Source organism: Bombina bombina, chromosome 4 (assembly GCF_027579735.1).
Source record: "Bombina bombina isolate aBomBom1 chromosome 4, aBomBom1.pri, whole genome shotgun sequence".
Classification (NCBI taxonomy): domain Eukaryota; kingdom Metazoa; phylum Chordata; class Amphibia; order Anura; family Bombinatoridae; genus Bombina; species Bombina bombina.
The window spans coordinates 364818468-364843872 of NC_069502.1; the positions used below are offsets into that span (position 1 = coordinate 364818468).

Below are 25405 nucleotides of genomic sequence, written 5' to 3' on the forward strand. Positions count from 1 at the left end.
ATCTCTTTTAAATTTCTACTTCTTCTGTAGCTCAATTGCACTTTGTTTCCAATTAAATCTTTGAGGTGGGGGTCAGATTGAAGTATGTGCCAATTTTTTTTAATTATATTGACAATTTGCTGAGTATGTTGATTGTAGGTTAACACCAATCTTGTTTTATTGCAATCTTAATGATGGGTTAAAAGAGGAAGGGTCTGTCACCAGGTGTGGATAACGTACCTATATATTTGTATATATAAGGGTGTATTGTGTATTTGTATTCAGAGATAATTAAGACGTAGTCTTTTGTATTTGGGCTTTAACTCCTCAATAAAGAACATACTGAAATAAGAGCAGTGCTGCCTGGTTGGACTTTCTTAGATTATTAAACAAGTTTGGCTCTACTTTCCTATAAAAATTCAATCAGGGAGAAAAAAATGTAGTCCAGAATTACAATAAAATATGCGTTCCAGTGCCATAGAGCAGACAAAATGAATCCAATTAATATATAATGGTATTGACTGTTGTTTCCAGAAACATGGGATAAGATGTTTAGCACAGTTGTTGATAACTTTTAAAAGGCGGAGTCTGTATTTGCATTGCAATTTTGGGGGCACTATTGAGTAAGGAGATCTCTGGTGTTTGAGTCACTGTGGTTACCTGGGTTTTTTATATAGTCCTAATAACCTCATCCAGAATTGAGAGATAGAGCCACATTCGCACCTTATATGCAAGAAAGGATGATCTTTTTTATTTACTAATACTTTACTATTAATATACAGTAACAGTATATATTAATTTATCTGATGTACATAGTGTATTACATAAACCATAAATATCATAAATCTCAGTTAATCACATATATATCTAAACCTAATACCGTTTCTAAGTTAAATAAATTAAGACACATTTTATTCATATTGCTGAAATACTTCTTACCATATAAACATACAATCATAAAATAAAAATATGATAATATCACTATTTTTATCTTGCAAGTAATATTATACACAGTCACATATGATTGGAATCAATGTGAAACCTTACTAGAACATATGTCAATAAAACCAAGCATATTTGAGTGAAAATTAGATGTCACAAGAGTTTATGTTTTATTATGAAATTAGGTATTGAAGCTTTATCATTCTGTCATAGGAGAATCCCACTGAAATTGCATCTATACCAAATGTACAAGTTCAGCATTTATTTAAAAAACAACTTTTGAATATAGCTTAAGATTTCACTTTTTCCTACTTACATAGGGCATGTTTCACCAATGAGGCCTAGACACAAAACCAGACCAATGAGCAAGGACTTCAAAACAGACTGCTCAATAATTATGTTGTACAATGTAGTTTTTATTGTATGCCATTTCTTCGTTTTAGTTTGTGTAGGCAGTTTACTTATTTCTGCCTACTCAAACAAGGCACACACCTAGGGCATCCAATCTTCTGATGCACTATGTAACGCAGCCTACGAATGACCTATTCAAAAGGCTATCGGCCGTATACTAGCCTAATATATATGTATGTGTATGTATGGGACATTAAACTGAAAATGTAATTCCACTTAAAATGTCCATGCATAGTAAACCTTGTTTATTTTGCCTGCTTTTCCTGTTTAACACTAAACTTGACCTCACAACATACTACACAGGTGTTGGTTGCTCAATGCAGGAGCTCATTTATATATCTCTCAAACTGACCACAGCATAGGATATAAGATAAGCATACTGAAGAGGTGTGTCCTTGGACTGCAGAACAATGCTTTTGAAACATTTATTTTGTTTGCAGGTATTCTGCAATGCAGTGCTTAATTACTTAAATAAACTATGTATATATAACAAATGTCTGCAATATCTATTTAAAGAGTATATATATATATATATATATATATATATATATATATATATATATATATATGAAATGTGGTGGCCACATAGCAAGGAAAAAGTAAGGGATATATTGATTTGAAGGAGACTGGCAGCATAATTATTAAACATCTATAGTCTAAGGTGCTGTTCTGTGGAATAACGTGCAATTAATCATTATAATTAATATCATTCAAAATAAATATGAATCATGCTCTCCTTATTAATACGCTCCAGTTGCTGCTGTTCTGCTGCTGAGAGTACCCAGCGCTGCATCCCTAGTTCCTTGAGCTTCGGCAGTTTTAGCATGCTGGATAAGAGATGGATAACCCATGCGCCACAGTCACGAGTAGATCCTGGACGAAGACTGACATCTAATTCAGTGATATTATTGATAGCATATAAGCTTTCAAAGAAAAGTGCCCATCCCTCGTCTGCGATTGTGTCGTTGTAGGCAAGATCCAAATGCTGGAGGCTGTCTAGGTAACCGGCCTGTGCTGCAGATGCTGAAATAAAGATAATGTCAGTAACAGAGAATTGTTATACTCCTAACATTGAAAATGATAAAAGAACATTTCAGATCTTTGGTGGTTGCTTGCGTCCTCCATTTTCACCACTGTCACTTAAAGGGACATGACATTTTTCTTTCATGATTCAGATACAGCATACGATTTTAAACACCTTTCTAATTAAGCTCTATTATCAAATTTTATTTTTTTCATCATGGTATCTTTTGATGAAAAGCAGGGAAGTATACTTATAAGCTGGCCCATTACTGGAGCACTATATAGCAGCAGTTTTGCAAGAATGCAAGAGCACTAGATGTCAGCACTATAGATGTCATTTGGAAGAGCACTAGATGTCAGCACTATTTCCTGCCATGTAGTGCTCTAGATGCCTACTTAGGTATCTCTTTAACACAGACTATCATGGGAACTAAGCACATTTGATAATTGAAGTAAATTGGTATTTTTTTTAAAAAAAATGGTATGAAAAAGTTTTTGGTTTCATATCCCTTTAAAGAGTGAAAGGATCAGACTCCCATTCACATTACAAAATAATTTATTATTTCAGAAGAAAAAAATGGAGTCTGTTGCTCTCATCCTCCACAGGACTATATCAGCTTTGACTCATGGGAATACATTGGAAAAACAGGTGGCACAAATATCCCCTCCCCACTACATGCTAAACAGACTGGCAGTAGGAATTTTAAAAAAAAGCTTGTAATTTTAAGACTCGCAAAGGGGTTAAACCCACAGAGCACTGCTGGTCCCAAGCAAAAAAAGCCCTCAGGAATAATATAAAGAAATGCACCATCTGCAAAAAGTACACCTTCAGCTCAGTATTGTGCACTCTAAGCTGAAGTGCATGATACAGCTTGTCAAGAAAACACTATCAATTATCCGTAAATATACACCTCTTCAGTCACAGTGTACAAGAATACTTCAGTTTCAATATGGCGGCACCCAATGTGAAGATGCAGAACTTCACTGACCAGAACAATGCAGAAATCATGCATTCCTAACACGAAAATTGCTTTTAATGCACATCTTGGATTTCTTGCATTCTGTATGTGTAAGCCCTATAGTAGTACCACTATTAGTTTGCACTGCAATTAAAAAGTAGGCTTCCATGTTGACGAATGTTACGTGTCTATTCTTTAGAGAATCATAATACTTCTGAGATTTTTATTGATAATCTGAGACACGTCTTGTCTGTAAAAGTGATGAGTGCCCAGCTGCCAATCTAGAACTAAACCCACTAAGGCTGCCCAATAAGGCTTACCCTCTTTCCATATAAAGTAACGCAACACAGAATTAAGAAGTTTCACATCTGCCTTCGTCAGTAGCATGAGTAGGGGGTATAGCAAGCGAAGTAATATAGTGAGCTTAAAGGGACACTGAACCAAAATTGTTGGGTTCTAATGTACTCCTATTCTCAAATTTTCTTAATTCTATTGGTATCTTTATTTGAAAAGCGAGAAGTTTAGATGCCAGCCCATTTTTGGTTTACAACCTGGGTTTTTCTTGCTGATTGGTGGATAAATTCACCCACCAATAAACAAGTGCTGTCCAGGGTCTGAACCAAAAATTGTATGGCTCCTTAGCTTAGATGCCTTCTTTTTCAAATAAAGATAGCAAGGGAACAAAGAAAAATTGATAATAGAAGTAAATGAGAAAATTGCTTAAAATTGCATGCGCTATCTGAATCACGAAAAAAAAATTTGGGTTCAGTGACCCTTGAAGTAAGCTTACCCTGCATGCGAGAGATAGTGGGAGTGATTTCCAACTTCTCATCTGATTATGTAATTTAGCACACAGTGGGGATAGGTTTACAGCATAGAGTTTATTAGAATTAATGTGAATCTGGATACCCAAATAGGTAAAGGATTGAGTGTTCACAGTAAAAGGATATCTATAATTTGTTTATTTTTCTTGGCTTAAACCAAAAAAGGTCAATTTTACTTTTGTGCTACTTAAATCTCACTCATTAGTCAGTTGTTCAAGATTTTTCGCACAGTCTAATATATTGGGCATTGTCTAATAAACTGACATCATACAGACTATATTTCTTTTTAATGTGTATTTTGTACGTACCTAAAACTGCCAGATCTTGAGTCACAAGGTCACAACTGCTCAACATCAGTGACTGGAGCTTAGTTGCTGTTTTAAGTGTATCTAAAAGTAGTTTCAGGTTTCCTCCTATGCACTTATTCCAAGAAAGATCTAGAATTTCCAGGTCCACAAGGTAACGGGAGGCTTCAGCTAAAACAGAGACATTAGTTATTTGAGATATACAATAGAGAACTAAATTATCCAATAGACTATATATATATACACACACAAACACATACGTTCAAACACCTGTATATATGTTTGGCAAATAAAATGTGCCATAGTTTAGATACTTTACTCAATTGTGTGTTTTTTTTTTGTGTGTGGGGGGGTGGGGGGCAGTTAAAGTTGAAACCTGGAATTTCTTTGGTTCTTCAAGGGGTTAGCTGGATGATTGATATTAGTAGTTTTACATTTCATAATGACATCACATACAGAAATAGAGAATTAGCCCATTAAGGACACAGGTTAAATGGGTTTTGAAGTAAACTACTTGAGTAAGTTATTTTCTCTGCACATTTGTAATTAAATCATGCACAATATGAGCTGTGAATCTTTTGGTGAGTTTAAGACATTTCAGTCTGATCTGTTACATTACTATTACATTTATAATGCACCATTGACATTTCAGCACGCAGTTTCCACTTGCTTCTAAAATAGACTGACTATATTGCCGCTTTTAAAAGGGACACATATGAAAATACATATGTCGGGTTCTTACAACAGAACATTATTCAAAGCATTTCTTTAAACAGCCCTGACATATGTATTTTTCATATGTGTCCCTTTTTAAAGCGGCAATATGGTCAGCCTATTCTTAAAGAAACATTTACTACTATGCGAGTGTAATATAATATGACTACTTTCATTATTTATTTTGTCTTCTTTTCCTGTAATTTAAAAAGGGAAAGTCTAGACCCAATACATAATCTTGATTACTTCTTGCTACATATCAGACAAGCATCCTGCAACTGGTCCCACATCTATAAACTTGTAAAAAGTGCATGAAACATTTAAATATTCATTGTTTGTTTGGAGTCGAAAATGTCCGCTAAGCTCTGTCCTCCTATTGCATGTATATTTTGTTATGTTACGTTTCTCCAATCACAATCGACTCTTAAAGAGACAGTCAAGTCAAAATTAAACTTTCATGATTCAGATAGGGTATGGAATTATAAACAACTTTCCAATTTACTTTTATCATCAAATTTGCTTTGTTCTCTTGGTATTCTTTGTTGAAAGCTAAAACTAAGTAGGCTTATAACTGATTTCTAAGCTATTGAAGGCAGCATTTTGACTGTTTTTCACAATTAGACACTGCTAGTTCATGTATGTCATATAGATAACATTCTGCTCACTCCCGTGGAATTATTTATGAGTCAGTACCGATTGGCTAAAGTGCATGTCTGTCAAAAGAATTAAGATAAAGGGGCAGTCTGCAGAGGCTTAGATACAAGGTAATCACAGAGGTAAGTGTATTAATATAACAGTGTTGGTTATGCAAAACTGGGAAATGGGTAATAAAGGGATTATCTATATTTTTAAACAATAAACATTTTCAAGTAGACTGTCCCTTTAAATAAGTTTTTCTATTGCACATGCTGATTTGTGCATGTGCAATTTGATACAGCTAACTGAAAAATTAAATCTGTGGGTGGAGCTTGGTGGCTATTTTTGTCCGCTAACAAACGTTGAAAATTTAAAAGTTTCATGAACTTCTTACAAGCTTATAGATGTGGAACCAGAAAGCCAGAAGAGACTTCTGTAGCGCGCCCCATAGAAACCTATGGGAAAAGGGAGTTAGCACAGTTGTGATGTCCACCCTACAGATGTTAGTGCACTTGAGGCATTCACTGGCATATGTGTACATCATAGAATGTTAATTCATAGACATTGAATTTATGTAAACATTTAAATAATGTACGCTTAGGAATTAAAACTTGTCTTTATTTATTTTTTTAAAACCACCAAATTGTGTGTGTTTATTAAGCCACTAAAGTTTATATGTTAGTTTTCATACCCAATGCAGAAAAGGATTCTTTCTTTAAGGAGCAGCTGCTGACGATTATACATTTGAGTTTTGGTAAAAATCTGAGTCTGCTGAAAAGATGCTCCGGGGAATGTCCCACCATTTTATTTGATGAAATATTCAACACTTGAAGATTGGAAAGCAAAGGTACAACCTGGGCTTCAAAACAAATAAAAAAAATAAATAGATATTATTCATTGAAAAATTACGCTGACATGTAACAGGAATTGATCTTATGTTTGAAATAAGCTCACATATGTTTGGTTGAATTCCTCATGCAATATTTAATTGTGCATGGTAAAAACTGATTTTTTTTCTACTGATCTAAGAAAGACTGAAGTGCACTCAGCAGGATTCTGAAACTGACCCTACATCATACTACACCGTGGTTGCTTGATCAGTGTGGTAGCTCATTTATGTCTGCTCCTAACTGGCTGCAATAGAGAAGATAAAATAAACACACTCAGGTGCAGCAACTCAAAACATTGTGCTGTCTAGAATGAAAAGAATAAAACAAAGTCCCAACCAACTCTCTGTAAAGTGCAATCTAAGCCTAACCAGGGGCCTCAAAGATTCAGCTTATTGTAGTTTCAAGAGCATGCAGATGTGCAGCTTATTGTAGTTTCACACATGAGCATGCTGATGAGCATCTTATTGTAGTTTCACACAAGAGCATGCAGATGTGCAGCTTATTGTAGTTTCACACATGAGCATGCGGATGTGCAGCTTATTGTAGTTTCACACAAGAGCTAGCTGATGTGCATCTTATTGTAGTTTCACACAAGATCATGCTGATGTGCAGCTTATTGTAGTTTCACACAAGATCATGCTGATGTGCAGCTTATTGTAGTTTTACACAAGAGCATGCGGATGTGCAGCTTATTGTAGTTTCACACAAGATCATGCTGATGTACAGCTTATTGTAGTTTCACACAAGAGCATGTGGATGTGCAGGTTATTGTAGTTTCACACAAGAGAATGCTGATGTGCAGCTTATTGTAGTTTCACACAAGATCATGTGCAGCTTATTGTAGTTTCACACAAGAATATGCTGATGTGCAGCTTATTTTAGTTTCACACAAGATCATGCTGATGTGCAGCTTATTGTAGTTTCACACAGGAGCATGCTGATGTGCAGCTTATTGTAGTTTCACACAAGATCAACCTGATGTGCAGCTTATTGTAGTTTCACACAAGATCATGCTGATGTACATCTTATTGTAGTTTCACACAAGAGAATGCTGATATGCAGCTTATTGTAGTTTGTTTCACACAAGATCATGCTGATGTGCAGCTTATTGTAGATTCACGCAAGAGAATGCTGATGTGCAGCTTATTGTAGTTTCAAACAAGATCATGCTGATGTGCAGCTTATTGTAGTTTCACACAAGAGAATGCTGATGTGCAGCTTATTGAAGTTTCACACAAGAGCATGCTGATGTGCAGCTTATTGTAGTTTCACACAAGATCAACCTGATGTGCAGCTTATTGTAGTTTCACACAAGATCATGCTGATGTACATCTTATTGTAGTTTCACACAAGAGAATGCTGATATGCAGCTTATTGTAGTTTGTTTCAAACAAGATCATGCTGATGTGCAGCTTATTGTAGATTCACGCAAGAGAATGCTGATGTGCAGCTTATTGTAGTTTCAAACAAGATCATGCTGATGTGCAGCTTATTGTAGTTTCACACAAGAGCATGCTGATGTGCAGCTTATTGTAGTTTCACACAAGAGCATGCTGATGTGCAGCTTATTGTAGTTTCACAGAAGAGCATGTGCAGCTTATTGTAGTTTCATACAAGATCATACTGATGTGCAGCTTATTGTAGTTTCACACAAGAGCATGCTGATTTGCAGCTTATTGTAGTTTCACACAAGACCATGCTGATGTGCAGCTTATTGTAGTTTCACACAAGGTCATGCTGATGTGCATCTTATTGTAATTTCACACAAGAGCATTCTGATGTGCAGCTTATTGTAGTTTCACACAAGAGAATGCTGATGTGCAATTTATTGTAGTTTTACACAAGATCATGTGCAGCTTATTGTAGTTTCATACAAGATCATACTGATGTGCAGCTTATTGTAGTTTCACACAAGATCATGCTGATGTGCAGCTTATTGTAGTTTTACACAAGAGCATGCGGATGTGCAGCTTATTGTAGTTTCACACAAGATCATGCTGATGTACAGCTTATTGTAGTTTCACACAAGAGCATGTGGATGTGCAGCTTATTATTGTAGTTTCACACAAGAGAATGCTGATGTGCAGCTTATTGTAGTTTCACACAAGATCATGTGCAGCTTATTGTAGTTTCACACAAGAGCATGCTGATGTGCAGCTTATTTTAGTTTCACACAAGATCATGCTGATGTGCAGCTTATTGTAGTTTCACACAGGAGCATGCTGATGTATAGTTTATTGTAGTTTCACACAAGATCATGCTGATGTGCAGCTTATTGTAGTTTCACACAAGATCAGCCTGAAGTGCAGCTTATTGTAGTTTCACACAAGATCATGCTGATGTACATCTTATTGTAGTTTCACACAAGAGAATGCTGATATGCAGCTTATTGTAGTTTGTTTCACACAAGATCATGCTGATGTGCAGCTTATTGTAGATTCACACAAGAGAATGCTGATGTGCAGCTTATTGTAGTTTCAAACAAGATCATGCTGATGTGCAGCTTATTGTAGTTTCACACAAGAGAATGCTGATGTGCAGCTTATTGTAGTTTCACACAAGAGCATGCTGATGTGCAGCTTATTGTAGTTTCACACAAGAGCATGCTGATGTGCAGCTTATTGTAGTTTCACACAAGAGCATGTGCAGCTTATTGTAGTTTCATACAAGATCATACTGATGTGCAGCTTATTGTAGTTTCACACAAGAGCATGCTGATTTGCAGCTTATTGTAGTTTCACACAAGACCATGCTGATGTGCAGCTTATTGTAGTTTCACACAAGGTCATGCTGATGTGCATCTTATTGTAATTTCACACAAGAGCATTCTGATGTGCAGCTTATTGTAGTTTCACACAAGAGAATGCTGATGTGCAATTTATTGTAGTTTCACACAAGATCATGTGCAGCTTATTGTAGTTTCATACAAGATCATACTGATGTGCAGCTTATTGTAGTTTCACACAAGAGAATGCTGATGTGCAGCTTATTGTAGTTTCACACAAGAGCTTGCTGATGTGCAGCTTATTGTAGTTCCACACAAGATCATGCTGATGTGCAGCTTATTGTAGTTTCACACAAGATCATGCTGATGTGCAGCTTATTGTAGTTTCACACAAGAGCATGCTGGTGTGCATCTTATTGTAGTTTCACACAAGAGAATGCTGATGTGCAACTTATTGTAGTTTCACACAAGAGAATGCTGATATGCAGCTTATTGTAGTTTCACACAAGATCATGCTAATGTGCAGTTTATTGTAGTTTCACACAAGAGCATGCTGATGTGCATCTTATTGCAGTTTCAAATAAGATCATGCTGATGTGCAGCTTATTGTAGTTTCACACAAGATCATGCTGATGTGCAGCTTCTTGTAGTTTCACACAAGAGAATGCTGATCTGCAGCTTATTGTAGTTTCACACAAGATCATGCTGATGTGCAGCTTATTGTAGTTTAACACAAGACCATGCTGATGTGCAGCTTATTGTAGTTTCACACAAGAGCATGAGAATGTGCAGCTTATTGTAGTTTCACACAAGAGAATGCTGATGTGCAGCTTATTGTAGTTTCACACAAGAGCATGCTGATGTGCAGCTTATTGTAGTTTCACACAAGAGAATGCTGATGTGCAGCTTATTGTAGTTTCACACAAGAGCATGCTGATGTGCAGCTTATTTTATTTTCACATAAGAGAATGCTGATGTGCAACTTATTGTAGTTTCACACAAAAGAATGCTGATGTGCAGCTTATTGTAGTTTTACACAAGAGAATGCTGATGTGCAGCTTATTGTAGTTTCACACAAGAGAATGCTGATGTGCAGCTTATTGTAGTTTCACACAAGAGCTTGCTGATGTGCAGCTTATTGTAGTTTCACACAAGATCATGCTGATGTACAGCTTATTGTAGTTTCACACAAGATCATGCGGATGTGCAACTTATTGTAGTTTCACACAAGATCATGCTGATGTGCAGCTTATTGTAGTTTCACACAAGATCATGTTGATGTTCAGCTTATTGTAGTTTCACACAAGATCATGTGCAGCTTATTGTAGTTTCACACAAGATCATGCTGATGTGCAGCTTATTGTAGTTTCACACAAGATCATGTGCAGCTTATTGTAGTTTCACACAAGATCATGCTGATGTGCAGCTTATTGTAGTTTCACACAAGATCATGTGCAGCTTATTGTAGTTTCACACAAGATCATGCTGATGTGCAGCTTATTGTAGTTTCACACAAGAGCATGCTGATGTGCATCTTATTGTAGTTCCATACAAGAGCATGCTGATGTAACATGAATTGATCTTATGTTTGAAATAAGCTCACCAATGTTTGGTTGAATTCCTCATGCAATGTTTAATTGTGCATGGTAAAAACTGATTTCTTTTCTACTAATCTAAGAAAGACTGAAGTGCACTCAGCATGATTCTGAAACTGACCCTACAACATACTACACAGTGGTTGCTTGATCAGTGTGACAGCTCATTTATATCGGCCCCTAACTGGCTGCAGTAGAGAAGATAAAATAAACACACTCAGATGCAGCAACAACTCAAAACATTGTGCTGTCTAGAATGAAAAGAATAAAACAAAGTCCCAACCAACTCTCTGTAAAGTGCAATCTAAGCCTAACCAGGGGCCTCAAAGATTCAGCTTATTGTAGTTTCAAGAGCATGCTGATGTGCAGCTTATTGTAGTTTCACACAAGAGCATGCGGATGTGCAGCTTATTGTAGTTTCACACAAGAGCTTGCTGATGTGCAGCTTATTGTAGTTTCACACAAGAGAATGCTGATGAGCAGCTTATTGTAGTTTCACACAAGAGCTTGCTGATGTGCAGCTTATTGTAGTTTTACACAAGATCATGCTGATGGGCAGCTTATTGTAGTTTCACACAAGAGCATGCTGATGTGCAGCTTATTGTAGTTTCACACAAGATCATGCTGATGGGCAGCTTATTGTAGTTTCACACAAGGTCATGCTGATGTGCAGCTTATTGTAGTTTCACACAAGAGCATGCTGATGTATAGTTTATTGTAGTTTCACACAAGATCATACTGATGTGCAGCTTATTGTAGTTTCACACAAGAGCATGCTGATGTGCAGCTTATTGTAGTTTCACACAAGAGAATGCTGATGTGCAGCTTATTGTAGTTTCATACAAGATCATGCTTATGTACATCTTATTGTAGTTTCACACAAGAGCATGAGAATGTGCAGCTTATTGTAGTTTCACACAAGAGAATGCTGATGTGCAGCTTATTGTAGTTTCACACAAGAGAATGCTGATGTGCAGCTTATTGTAGTTTCACACAAGAGCATGAGGATGTGCAGCTTATTGTAGTTTCACACAAGAGAATGCTGATGTGCAGCTTATTGTAGTTTTACACAAGAGAATGATGATGTGCAGCTTATTGTAGTTTCACATAAGATCATGCTGATGGGCAGCTTATTGTAGTTTCACACAAGATCATGCTGATGGGCAGCTTATTGTAGTTTCACACAAGATCATGCTGATGTGCAGCTTATTGTAGTTTTACACAAGATCATGCTGATGGGCAGCTTATTGTAGTTTCACACAAGATCATGCTGATGTGCAGCTTATTGTAGTTTTACACAAGAGAATGCTGATGTGCAGCTTATTGTAGTTTCACACAAGATCATGCTGATGGGCAGCTTATTGTAGTTTCACACAAGAGCATGAGGATGTGCAGCTTATTGGAGTTTCACACAAGAGAATGCTGATGTGCAGCTTATTGTAGTTTTACACAAGAGAATGATGATGTGCAGCTTATTGTAGTTTCACATAAGATCATGCTGATGGGCAGCTTATTGTAGTTTCACACAAGATCATGCTGATGGGCAGCTTATTGTAGTTTCACACAAGATCATGTTGATGGGCAGCTTATTGTAGTTTCACACAAGAGAATGCTGATGAGCAGCTTATTGTAGTTTCACACAAGAGCATGCTGATGTATAGTTTATTGTAGTTTCACACAAGAGCTTGCTGATGTGCAGCTTATTGTAGTTTCACACAAGAGAATGCTGATGAGCAGCTTATTGTAGTTTCACACAAGAGCTTGCTGATGTGCAGCTTATTGTAGTTTCACACAAGATCATGCTGATGGGCAGCTTATTGTAGTTTCACACAAGAGCATGCTGATGTGCAGCTTATTGTAGTTTCACACAAGATCATGCTGATGGGCAGCTTATTGTAGTTTCACACAAGGTCATGCTGATGTGCAGCTTATTGTAGTTTCACACAAGAGCATGCTGATGTATAGTTTATTGTAGTTTCACACAAGATCATACTGATGTGCAGCTTATTGTAGTTTCACACAAGAGCATGCTGATGTGCAGCTTATTGTAGTTTCACACAAGAGAATGCTGATGTGCAGCTTATTGTAGTTTCATACAAGATCATGCTTATGTACATCTTATTGTAGTTTCACACAAGAGCATGAGAATGTGCAGCTTATTGTAGTTTCACACAAGAGAATGCTGATGTGCAGCTTATTGTAGTTTCACACAAGATCATGCTGATGTGCAGCTTATTGTAGTTTCACACAAGAGCATGAGGATGTGCAGCTTATTGTAGTTTCACACAAGAGAATGCTGATGTGCAGCTTATTGTAGTTTTACACAAGAGAATGATGATGTGCAGCTTATTGTAGTTTCACATAAGATCATGCTGATGGGCAGCTTATTGTAGTTTCACACAAGATCATGCTGATGGGCAGCTTATTGTAGTTTCACACAAGATCATGCTGATGTGCAGCTTATTGTAGTTTTACACAAGATCATGCTGATGGGCAGCTTATTGTAGTTTCACACAAGATCATGCTGATGTGCAGCTTATTGTAGTTTTACACAAGAGAATGCTGATGTGCAGCTTATTGTAGTTTCACACAAGATCATGCTGATGTGCAGCTTATTGTAGTTTCACACAAGAGCATGAGGATGTGCAGCTTATTGTAGTTTCACACAAGAGAATGCTGATGTGCACCTTATTGTAGTTTTACACAAGAGAATGATGATGTGCAGCTTATTGTAGTTTCACATAAGATCATGCTGATGGGCAGCTTATTGTAGTTTCACACAAGATCATGCTGATGGGCAGCTTATTGTAGTTTCACACAAGATCATGCTGATGTGCAGCTTATTGTAGTTTTACACAAGATCATGCTGATGGGCAGCTTATTGTAGTTTCACACAAGATCATGCTGATGTGCAGCTTATTGTAGTTTTACACAAGAGAATGATGATGTGCAGCTTATTGTAGTTTCACACAAGATCATGCTGATGGGCAGCTTATTGTAGTTTCACACAAGATCATGTTGATGGGCAGCTTATTGTAGTTTCACACAAGAGAATGCTGATGAGCAGCTTATTGTAGTTTCACACAAGAGCATGCTGATGTATAGTTTATTGTAGTTTCACACAAGATCATACTGATGTGCAGCTTATTGTAGTTTCACACAAGATCATGCTGATGTGCAGCTTATTGTAGTTTCACACAAGAGCATGAGGATGTGCAGCTTATTGTAGTTTCACACAAGAGCTTGCTGATGTGCAGCTTATTGTAGTTTCACACAAGATCATGCTGATGTGCAGCTTATTGTAGTTTCACACAAGAGCTTGCTGATGTGCAGCTTATTGTAGTTTCACACAAGATCATACTGATGTGCAGCTTATTGTAGGTTTCACACAAGATCATGCTGATGTGCAGCTTATTGTAGTTTCACACAAGAGCATGCTGATGTGCAGCTTATTGTAGTTTCACACAAGATCATGCTGATGTGCATCTTATGGGTGCTATGTGACAGCTAATTCTCTAAAAACATTGGGCCAGATTATGAGTGGAGGGCTAATTCATTGCGCTAGAAGTCATTTTTTTGCATTCGCCAGGTTGCGCTTGTATTATGAGTTGAAAGTACACTGTTTTCGCTGTTGAGCTAACCTGACGAGCGCAAAAAGCTGAAGTAAGAAACTCGAGTGTGCATTCACATATTTCCCCACAAAAGTCAATGGAGAAAAAAAAGTTGAAAGAAAACTAACACCCCACTCTCGCGCAAACCCTATTGCATATACTCATGTGCGCTAACCCGACATGAAAATATGAATATTTTACATTCCAATGTACTTCACATAACAGAATATGTTCTATTTATTCATAAATAAATATTTCTACATATATCTGATGGTATTTTGGTACAATATATATCTATATATATATATATATATATATATATATGTATAGATATATAGAAATATATATATATATATATATATATATATATAGGAATATCTCTTTAGAAATACTTACAACATATTCTGCTATGTACAGAACATTTGAATGTGAAATATTTACAGTAAATATATAGTTAAAACCTGTATTAAAAATGAATAATGCATAAATATGTTTATGTTTTCATCTACTTAACTGGAAAGGGCTCCAATGCACTTACGGTATATATATTATTGTCTATATAATGTATACATATGTATTTATTTGTTTATACATTTCTATATGTTTGTAAATACATATATGCATATAAAAATATGTAAATAAATATGTACACATACATAGACATATATATATATATATATATATATATATATATATATATATATATATATATATATATATATACATACATACATACATACCCATCTTTTTACATGTACAGTATATGTATCTCAATGTTAAAGCCCTTTGCCTGCCTTTTTTTTCTCTAACACCTGAGAACTTATATATTTGTGACCTTACAACTTTTATGTGCAATATTTTTTTTAATAATTTTATTAGACGGTCTTATTATGAGTGTAACTATACTTTGTAATGTATTTTTGGTATGTTTTGTGCAACTTTTTTGTTTTGCGAAACAGTTAATCATAGCTATGAAGTGTGATTGCGCTCAAGCGATCACATTTACTTTCAACTCGTAATACAAGAGGTAAACCCAACAAGCGCAAATCCTGCGATTAACCCCTTATCACTTGCGCACAAATGTTTGCGCTCCACTCATAATCTGGCCCATTAAGTAACTTAGCTTTTCAAAATATAATATGCCTAAACCAGCTATTTGATTTGCAGCATTTTGAAAAACCAGGTTATAGAATTTGCTCTAGGGATTGTGGGACACATTTTTCTACACAAAAGCAAGAGGTGTCATTTAAGTTCAGATTTTTAACTGCAGTGAGAGGTTTGTTAGTGACTGAGACAAAACCTAGTGAGTATTTCTTGTACTAACAAGAAGCAGAGGGAAATCATTTCTCACAAGTTGTGAACATCAGCTTCAGGTAGGAATAAAGACCAACTTCATGTAAGAATAGAGACCATAAAGGCAAACTCTGTGATAGAGGCCTATTGCTATACAAGATCACATTACAAGTTACTGTAAGTCTTACTCAGAGCATCAACATCATCTCCAGACAGGCAGCACTGATGAATGTCCAAGAGCTCAAGGTGTTTGAAAGTAGTGAGACGAGCAGCTGCCTCTTTGAATCCTCCCCCGGCTTCCTTATTGCATGACAGATCCAGCTTTCTTAAATATGGCCAGTTGTGGAACACATCACCTACAGAATAAACATCATAAGCTGCATTCTGTACCAGTGTGAGGCTAAATGGTTAAATACAAATACACTCTAACCATTGGTGACTAGTGATGGGGGGGCGCAATGCTGCCTCTTAGAATTTTGCTTCTAAGCATAAACACCCACTTCAGTCACTCTTTTGTTGCCAATGAACTACCGTCTTTAAAATGATGTACATACAGCACACGGGTAAAAGCAGCTCGCTCCTAATGTACATGCTGTCACAGATATGTTTCAGGCATTTTATTATTTTCTTTGCACCCCCCACCCCATAGACGCCCATGACCTCAGAGGGACAGTGAAGTCAAAATAAATTTTCCGTTTTACTTCTATCATCAGATTTGCTTTGTTTTCTTGGTATACTTTGTTAAAGAGTAAACCTAGGTAGTCTCATAGGACATGAGGAAAGTGCATGAGTCTTTCTCACTGTATGGAAGCAGTGTTTGCAACATCATATAATCATGAGGCACTATGAGGCTAGATATTCTCATTGCATCAGCATTTCAAATACTGCAGCTGCTCAGGGCACCAGTGGGGCTTGTATCATATCAGCAATTAACAAATTAAGTAATTACCAGATGGTACAAGCACCTTAGGGTCTCTGAGCAAGTGCCGTATTTAAAATGCTGGTGCACGGTGCATACTTAAATACAATTTTGAAACAGCTATAGCTTTTATTTTTAACATTTTTGCTACTACAGGTATACCCCGCTCATACAGCGGGTTAGGGACCGGAGCCTCGCTGCAGGCCCGGACTAATTTGCCCGGTATGCCGCTGAGTAGTTTAGCCCCGTCCACCGCAGCCGCATTGTTTAATATATCAAGTAGCCAAGCAAATGACAATTACTCGGGCCGGGCCGACCAGTGGCCGCACACTAAATGGTGGTCAGGTGGTGAGTGATACACATGGCAGTAACGGTACGCGGCTGCAATATACTGATGCCGCGAACCGTGTCCACGTGACACTGACTGTTAGAAGAGTAGGAGAGATGCCGGGCCTGTCCGATCCGACGAATCATCTAAGAAGAAAGCAGACTCAGCCGCCAGCCTCTGTCAGGAGGTGAGGTTAGACAGAGGACATTTTTAGTTAGCAGGCTGGCCCAGTGTTACACCGAATGTATATGGGGACAACACATGCCCCATGTCACATAATCTCAATCTCCTCTTGGTGGGGTGGGTGCCTGGCACCGAAAACAACTTCTGGCTCAGGCTGGTAATGCATAAATTACATGCTTTCACACAGAAAAACGTGCATGTCCTGTTAAAGTTTTATTGGTGATTTTTGTTAATGCCATAATGTTGGGAAATTGATTAAAGCTCTACTGTTTAATCAAATTCTTAAGTCTTTGGTAAGAAATATTCTGCAGCCTTTTACATTTCTATAAATATTAAGGCTGTAACTCAAATGTATAATAACCTGGAAGACAGTTCTCAGGCAGCAAAGTGTCTAAATGTTGGTGAAATGTACAGGCAACCTGGGGTATTACTTTATACATAATGTGTGCCCACACTCTCACACGCACTCACACTTACACACACACATACTCACTCAAACACACTCACACTCTCTTACACACACACTCACACTTACACACTCACCGCACACACACACTCACTCAAACACATACTCTCTAACACACACGCCCACACACTCATTTAAACACACACTCTCTCGTCCACTCACACCACACTCACACACACGCTCCCAACACTCAAACACAGACACGCGCACACACACACTAACACACACTAATACACTCTCACACACTGCACGCACACCAATACTCATAACTCTCTCACACACATACACTCTCACACACTCACACACATACACACACTCATACACAAACACACACTTCTCCAGAGGTTAGACAGAGGACCTTTTAGTTAGCAGGCTGGCCCAGTGTTACACCTCCTCCTAATGTATATGGGGACAACACATGCCCCATGTCACGTACCAGCACATAATCTCAATCTCCTTTTGGTGGGGTGGGTGCCTGGCATGGGAAAACAACTTCTGGCTCAGGCTGCAGTAGCAGCACCAGAGAGAGAGAGACACGGATGGTGACACAGGCAGCAGCAGCTCTCAGTGAGTGAGTGAGTTTACTAAGTACTGACTACTACTGTGATGTGAAATAACATTATTTTTATATTAAAACTAAGTGAAGGCTACAGGCAAGCAGGTGGGTGTTTAGCTACAAAAAATATTTTTTGTTGGCTGGCTCAGTAATCCCTATAATGACTGATTATCAGAAATTCTTATGAGTCACTCACATACTGATATATTCTGATTCATAATATATCAGTATGTTAGTGACTCATAATAATTCAATTGTTTTTGCTGCCTTGGATGAAAAAGTATCAATCTCTTGAAGAGATCATCCTATACCTACATCTGAATTTGTGTTATGTGATATATACTTTGTTCCCTATAGCTGTGTGTTATGTGACATATACTTTGTGTCCTATAGCTGTGAGTTATTATGTGACATATACTTTGTGCCCTATAGCTGTGTGTTATGCGACATACTTTGTCCCTTATAACTGTGTGTTATGTGACATATACTTTGTGTCCTATAGCTGTATGTTATGTGATATATACTTTGCTCCTTATAGCTGTGTATTATTATGTGACATATGCTCTGTGCCCTATAGCTGTGTGCTATGTGAAATATATTTTGTGCCCTATAGCTACCCCTAAATGTGTGTTATGTGACATTTTGTGCCCTTACAGCTACAGCTGAATGTGTGTTAAGTGACATACATTTTGTGCCCTATAGCTACAGCTAAATGTGTGTTATGTGTCGTAAGTTAGATCAATGTTCATTCAAGGCAGCAATAAGCAATTCAGTCACTGTCAATATACATACTATACTTTTTACTGATGACAGACTCAGAATTTATAAAACTGGTTGTAGCTACCCTTATTCAACAAAATAAACATATTTTTTTTTTAATTAGGCTAGCTACAAGCATGCAAGCGGTATAGCTGTACTGCCGCAACTTGTAATATGGGAGACCTGCATATTCCGCGCACAATGGCCAATATTTCAGTGGTATAGCCATACCGCAACACTTGTAATCTTGGTGATTATTAGTTCTGACTTTTTTTAGGGGCCACAACAACTAGTGCAGAGGGCTACATATAGTCTTTGGGCCCCCAGTTGGCCATTTTTTGATAAATAAATATGAGGAAGTGCTGTCTTTTCCGAAGGATAGTAGCCAATTGTCAAAGTGGGCCAAAAACACTGTATTCAGATACATAGTAGCATAGTAGATGAGGTTGAAAAAAGACCGAAGTCCATCAAGTTCAACCATTACAAATATAAAATACTTACAAAAGGCTCCAATTAAGCTTAAATAATTCCACTAAAATGTGACCCATTACTAGCAATCATATCTATGAATTTTATTTATAGACAGAAATGTATCCAAACAATTTTTAAATGTATCTAGGGTATTGGCATTCACCACCTTCTTTGGTAATGAGTTCCACAATTTTATTGCTCTTACAGTGAAAAAACGTTTCCATTGCAAGAGATTAAATCTCCTTTCCTCCAACCTTACATTGTGACCTCTTGTCACAATTTTTTTTGGAATAAACAGAGCTTCTGCCATCTCTGTATATGGGCCTTGAATATATTTATATAAAGTAATCATGTCACCTCTCAAGCGCCTTTTTTCTCAAGAAAACAGACCCAGTTTGGCTAGCCTCTCCTCATAGCTTAAATTCTCCAATCCTCTTATTAGCTTTGTGGCCCTTCTCTGAACTTTTTCTAGTTCTGCAATATTTTTTTTTGCGATCGATCCCCAGAACTGCACTCCATACTCAAGGTGAGGTCTTATCCAAGGCTTTATATAGTGACAGAATTATGCTTTCCTCCCTTGAATCAATGCCTCTTTTAATACATGCTTGTCAGTTTAATTGAAGAATTCAGTCTATGGAACTCAACTGTAGACCTAAATAAGGTTTTGTATCACTTTGTCTGCTGCAATCCTGGTAATAGAATGGGTTACAGAATTAGACAGAAGTGAAGTTTTTTATAATGTACTGATAAAGTTCCTCTGATAATTATAACACAGGTTATGTAGCAGTACTTTAGTTACCACCTAGGTAGTAGGCAGATGAGCAGCGGTAAGATTAGTAAGACTTTAGGTAATGTCCCAACTTAGGTATGCTGTAAAGTATAGTATATCCCTTTAAGCAGTAGCTTCTTAACATGTGTGTCCCTTTAAGGGTTGCAGGTTCAAGGTAAGTAACTCCAATTTATATACAGATATGAGTATGCAAATCCCTTATTCAGGGTAATGAATATTTACCTGGAGACTCCTAAATGAAGAGGAGGATGCAGGACAAGTTGTGTTAAGTATTCACACAAGCTGATTTACTGCAGGCAGTGCCTTGTCCGTGGTTTCAGTGTGTGAAGATCCCAGACGCTGATGTTTTTCTCTGCAGCGTTGATACAGACAGGATCAGCTGTTGTTCCGGTGAGTAGTTTCAGTTTAGGATCCAGCTGGCTGCTTAGATGTGACAGGGAAATTGCTCCGTTAGCAGCAGCAGTAGAGAGAGAGGATTCCTCTGTGGGCTGTGAGGCAGAGCGAGACAAGTTGAAATATATACACAGGACAGGAGATAAATCAGAAGGAGGTGTGTACTGCCACGATGTTTTCATATAAGGCTCCCACACTGAAGTTTAATATCTCAGTCGTGCAGATAAGTAACGTTAGCAAAATAACAGTTCAGAGAATCTGATTTAACTTTGAAGATTTTATCTCTTAGAGTGTGAATAAAGATCACAGGAGTAGAAATCCTGATGTGGCTCAGAAACAGTGCTCACTACAAACAAATTACTAAGCACTTGTCTGCAGCTGAGAAGGAAGCTTTATAGGCATTGGGGGAAGGGCAAAGGAAAACCTGACATGACCCCCCTTTCAAGCAAGCTGTCCCACAGATTGAGGCCGAGGACGATCTGGATTGCGGCGGTGGAAGAGGGCGACAAGCCGAGGTGCATGAATGTTAGTGGAGGGTTCCCAAGAATCCTCCTGGCTGGAATAGCCCTTCCACCGTATTAGATATTGCAGTTGATCCTTGTGGTACCTAGAATCCAGTAAGGTTTGGACCTCGTATTCATCAGGCTGAACAATCTCCGATGTAGGAGGCAGTACCAAATTGGAATCCCTCATGTCCCTAGCTGGTTTTAATAGGGATACATGGAAGGTCGGATGTACATGTAAATTTGATGGTAGTTCCAATGAAACTGCATTGACATTGATGATCTTGTTAATGGTAAAGGGTCCTATGAATTTTGTGAATAACTTCCTAGAGGGTATATGTAATCTAAGGTTTTTTGTGGATAGCCAAACCTTTTGTCCCACTTCATATTTCGGGGGCTCCCTTCTTCGTAGGTCGTAAAATCTTTTTTGAGTGGCCTGTGCGTCTCTGATGTTCTCCTGGAGTACCTTGAAGGTTTCTATTAAGGAATTTGTCATGGAATCGACCAGGGGTGAAGTAGCAACAACTCCTTCAGCAAAGGTTATCTGTGGGTGGAATCCGTAATTTGCATAAAATGGAGACATGTTGATGGTGGAATTCATGGCATCATTAAAGGAGAATTCGGCCATTGGTAAGTACTGCATCCAGGTGGTTTGATGGTGTGAGCAGTAACAGCGAAGGTACTGTTCCAACCACTGATTTACGCGTTCTACTTGTCCGTTAGTTTGGGGATGATAAGACGTTGAAAAACGGTGTTCGATGTTTAGGATCTTGCAGAGTTGTTTCCAGAAATGTGATGTGAATTGAGTTCCCCTGTCGGAAACCAGAATCGTTGGGAGACCATGTAGCCTAACTATGTGCTTCAAGAAAAGATCCGCTGTCTCAGAGGAGGTTGGGAGCTTGTGGAAAGGGATGAAGTGAGCCATCTTTGTGAAGTGGTCAACTACTACTAATATGGTATTCTGATGTTCTGATTCAGGGAGTTCGACTATAAAATCCATTCCCACCTGTTGCCATGGCTTGCTTGGAACTTCGAGGGACATTAGGAGACCAAAAGGAGATTGATTATCAGACTTACATGTGGAACACACGGTACAGGTTTGGATATGCTCTTTCACAGAAGTATGTAAACCTGGCCACCAGTATGCCCTTGAGAGCTTCTCAGTGGTACGTTTTATTCCCTGGTGACCAGCTAATGGTGTGTCATGGTAAAGTCTGAGAATGTGTGCTCTAAGATTTCTTGGGATGTACAACCTATCCTTGAAATAATAAAAGCCATCCGGTTTAAGCGTTACAGCATGATGTGGAATCTCTAAATCGTTTTGTAGGGAAGACTTTAACTCCATACGTAGGTCGGTTGTGATACCCAGGAAACATTCTTTGGGTATAATGTTTCGGGACTCCTCATGAAATATAGGAATAGGTTCCTTTCTTGATAGGGCATCTGCCTTGCGGTTTTTGTCAGCAGGTCTGTAGATAATAGTAAAAGTGAATCTTGTAAAGAACAAGCTCCACCTTACTTGTCTAGCAGACAAGGTTTTATTATTCTGTAGATACTCCAAATTCTTATGGTCTGTGTATATAATTATGGGGTGGATAGTGCCTTCTAAAAGATGTCTCCATTGCTCAAGAGAACGTTTTATGGCAAGTAGTTCTTTATCGCCAATAGAGTAGTTCCTCTCAGCTGAAGAGAGAACTTTAGAAAAGAAAGCCACTGGGTGGAGAGGTGTAGCTGGTGTCTCCCATTGAGATAGAATGGCCCCGATGGCGTAATCCGAGGAATCTACCTCCATTACGTATTGATGCTGAGGGTTAGGAAACTGTAGAATCGGTGCAGTTGTAAACCTTTGTTTTAACTCTATAAATGCTTGGTTAGCTTCGTTGTTCCATTTAAATGGTAATGTACCTGTGAGAATAGTAAGAGGTCTTACTATCTTAGAGAAATTCTTTATAAATTTCCGGTAGTAGTTAGCAAAACCGAGGAAGCGTTGAAGTTCTTTCTTTGATGTTGGTTGACACCAGTTCCTTACTGTACTAACTTTATTTTCTTCCATTTGAATCCCAGCTGAACTGATGTGGTACCCAAGAAAGGATATGGTATCCTTGTGGAATTCACATTTTTCAGGTTTTGCGTACAACTGATGAGAACGGAGTCTGGAGAGTACCCATCTGACATGTGTGATATGTTGAGGAAGATCATCGGAATATATGAGTATGTCGTCTAAATAAATGACTAGACAGACATCCAGAAGATCCCTGAATACATCATTTATGAAGTACTGGAACGTCGCGGGGGCATTACATAGCCCGAATGGCATTACCCTGTACTCATACAGGCCATATCTCGTCCTAAAGGTGGTAAGCCACTCATCACCTTTTCGAATCCTGACGAGATTATAAGCCCCACGAAGATCCAGTTTTGTGAAAATTTTTGCGTTTCCTAATCTTTCAATGAGTTCTGGTATGAGGGGGAGAGGGTATCGGTTTTTTATAGTTCTTCTGTTTAGTTCTCTGTAATCTATGATTGGTCTAAGTGAGGAGTCTTTGTTTCTGACGAAGAACATTCCTGCCCCTGCTGGGGAAGTAGAAGGTCTTATGAAGCCCTTTCGGAGGTTCTCATCAAGGTAATTTTTTAGATGTTCTAACTCTGGCTGGCTGAGAGGATATAGATGTCCATGGGGAACAACAGCACCCGGTTGAAGTTCTATAGGGCAGTCGTATTTACGATGTGGTGGTAAAGTTTCTGCCTCTCTTTTGCTGAAAACATCAGCAAAATCCTTGTAGACTTCAGGTAGGTTGACTTCGAAATGTGATAGCTGTAAGACGTGTACCTGTGGATAACAAGTGGTTTTGCAATAGTCAGAAGTTAGCCCTAATGTTAAATTCTTCCAATCGATAAAAGGATTATGTTCTTGTAGCCAACTAAGACCCAAAACGACAGGAAACAATGGTGAAGGAAGTATGTCAAATACTAAGTATTCAGTATGTCCTGTGGACGTTTGTACCTGCAAAGGTACTGTTTCATGTGTAATAGGACCTGTGTGGATGTTTGAACCATCAATTACACGAACAACAACAGGTTGCTGCTTGCACACAAACTTAATTTTATTTCTTTTAACAACATCTAAATCCAAATAATTTCCATAAGCCCCTGAATCCACGATGGCCTCAGTCTTCAGTCTGCTTTGGTCCCACTGCAAAGTTAATGGGAGACGACAGTAAGTGGAGTTCATATGTGAAACACAAGATGTATGAATAGTAATGCACTTACTTCTCTTATTCTTTATCAGCGTTGGACAGTCCTTCACCGTGTGGTTCGGATTAGCACAGTACATGCAGAGCATTTGAGTCCTTCTGCGGTTGCGTTCTTCGGAAGTGAGTGGTCCACGGATTATACCTATGTCCATAGGTTCTGGGGTTGTTTTGTGTATGGGAGGCAAACGGTGTGAGGAGGTTGCTCTGTGTGTGTTCTCCTGATAACCCCGTTCGCTTCTCCTCTCGCGGAGACGTCTATCAATTTGGGTAGTAAGTCTAATAAGTTGTTCTAGGGAATCAGGTAAGTCGATTCGGGCCAGTTCATCTTTAATTGCGTCTGATAACCCTATCCTAAACTGGTTCTTAAGCGCTACTGTATTCCATAAGGAGTCCGTGGAGTATTGTTTAAACTCCGTTATATATTCCTCCACTTGCCGTTTTCCTTGTTTGAGACTTCTCATGTTTGTCTCGGCGGTCTGTTGGAGGTTGGAATCCAAGTACAGTTCATCCATAGCATGTATGAACCGGTCTAGAGATGAAAGAATAGGGTCATCTGTCTCGTATAGTGTGTCTGCCCATGCCCGTGGTTCCCCTCTCAAGAAGGAAATGGTAGCTAAAACTTTAATCTTGTCAGTCTTGTATGTCTTGGCTTTTAGTTGAAATAACAAACTGCAAGAGTTTTTGAACTGTCTATAAAGTCTACGATTGCCAGAGAATGGATCTGGTAGGGACACCTGAGGGTCAGGTTCAGAGGTCTTAGAGGTCAGGGTTTCCTTTAAAAGTTCATGTAAAGTTTGGTTTTCAAATTGTAGCTGTTTAAGGCCTTGTGCCAATTGGTCGACTCTTTGTGAGAGAGTATAAACTACTTGCGGTAGG

At 38.2% G+C, this 25405-nt stretch overlaps 1 protein-coding gene across 2 annotated transcripts in view; it reads right to left on the reverse strand.

Moving 5' to 3' along the window:
- Window positions 1–1915: 1915 nt before the first annotated feature.
- LRRC31 (leucine rich repeat containing 31) overlaps window positions 1916–25405 on the reverse strand; it is a 78304-nt gene continuing 54814 nt past the window's right edge. For both annotated transcript variants that reach the window (XM_053710121.1, XM_053710120.1), the window contains exons 7-10: window positions 16096–16263; window positions 6485–6652; window positions 4447–4614; window positions 1916–2355 (exon numbers count right to left, since the gene is read on the reverse strand). In XM_053710121.1, coding sequence (XP_053566096.1) covers window positions 2039–2355; window positions 4447–4614; window positions 6485–6652; window positions 16096–16263 — 821 coding nt within the window. In that variant the 3' untranslated portion in view covers window positions 1916–2038. The remainder of the gene's footprint in view (window positions 2356–4446; window positions 4615–6484; window positions 6653–16095; window positions 16264–25405) is intronic.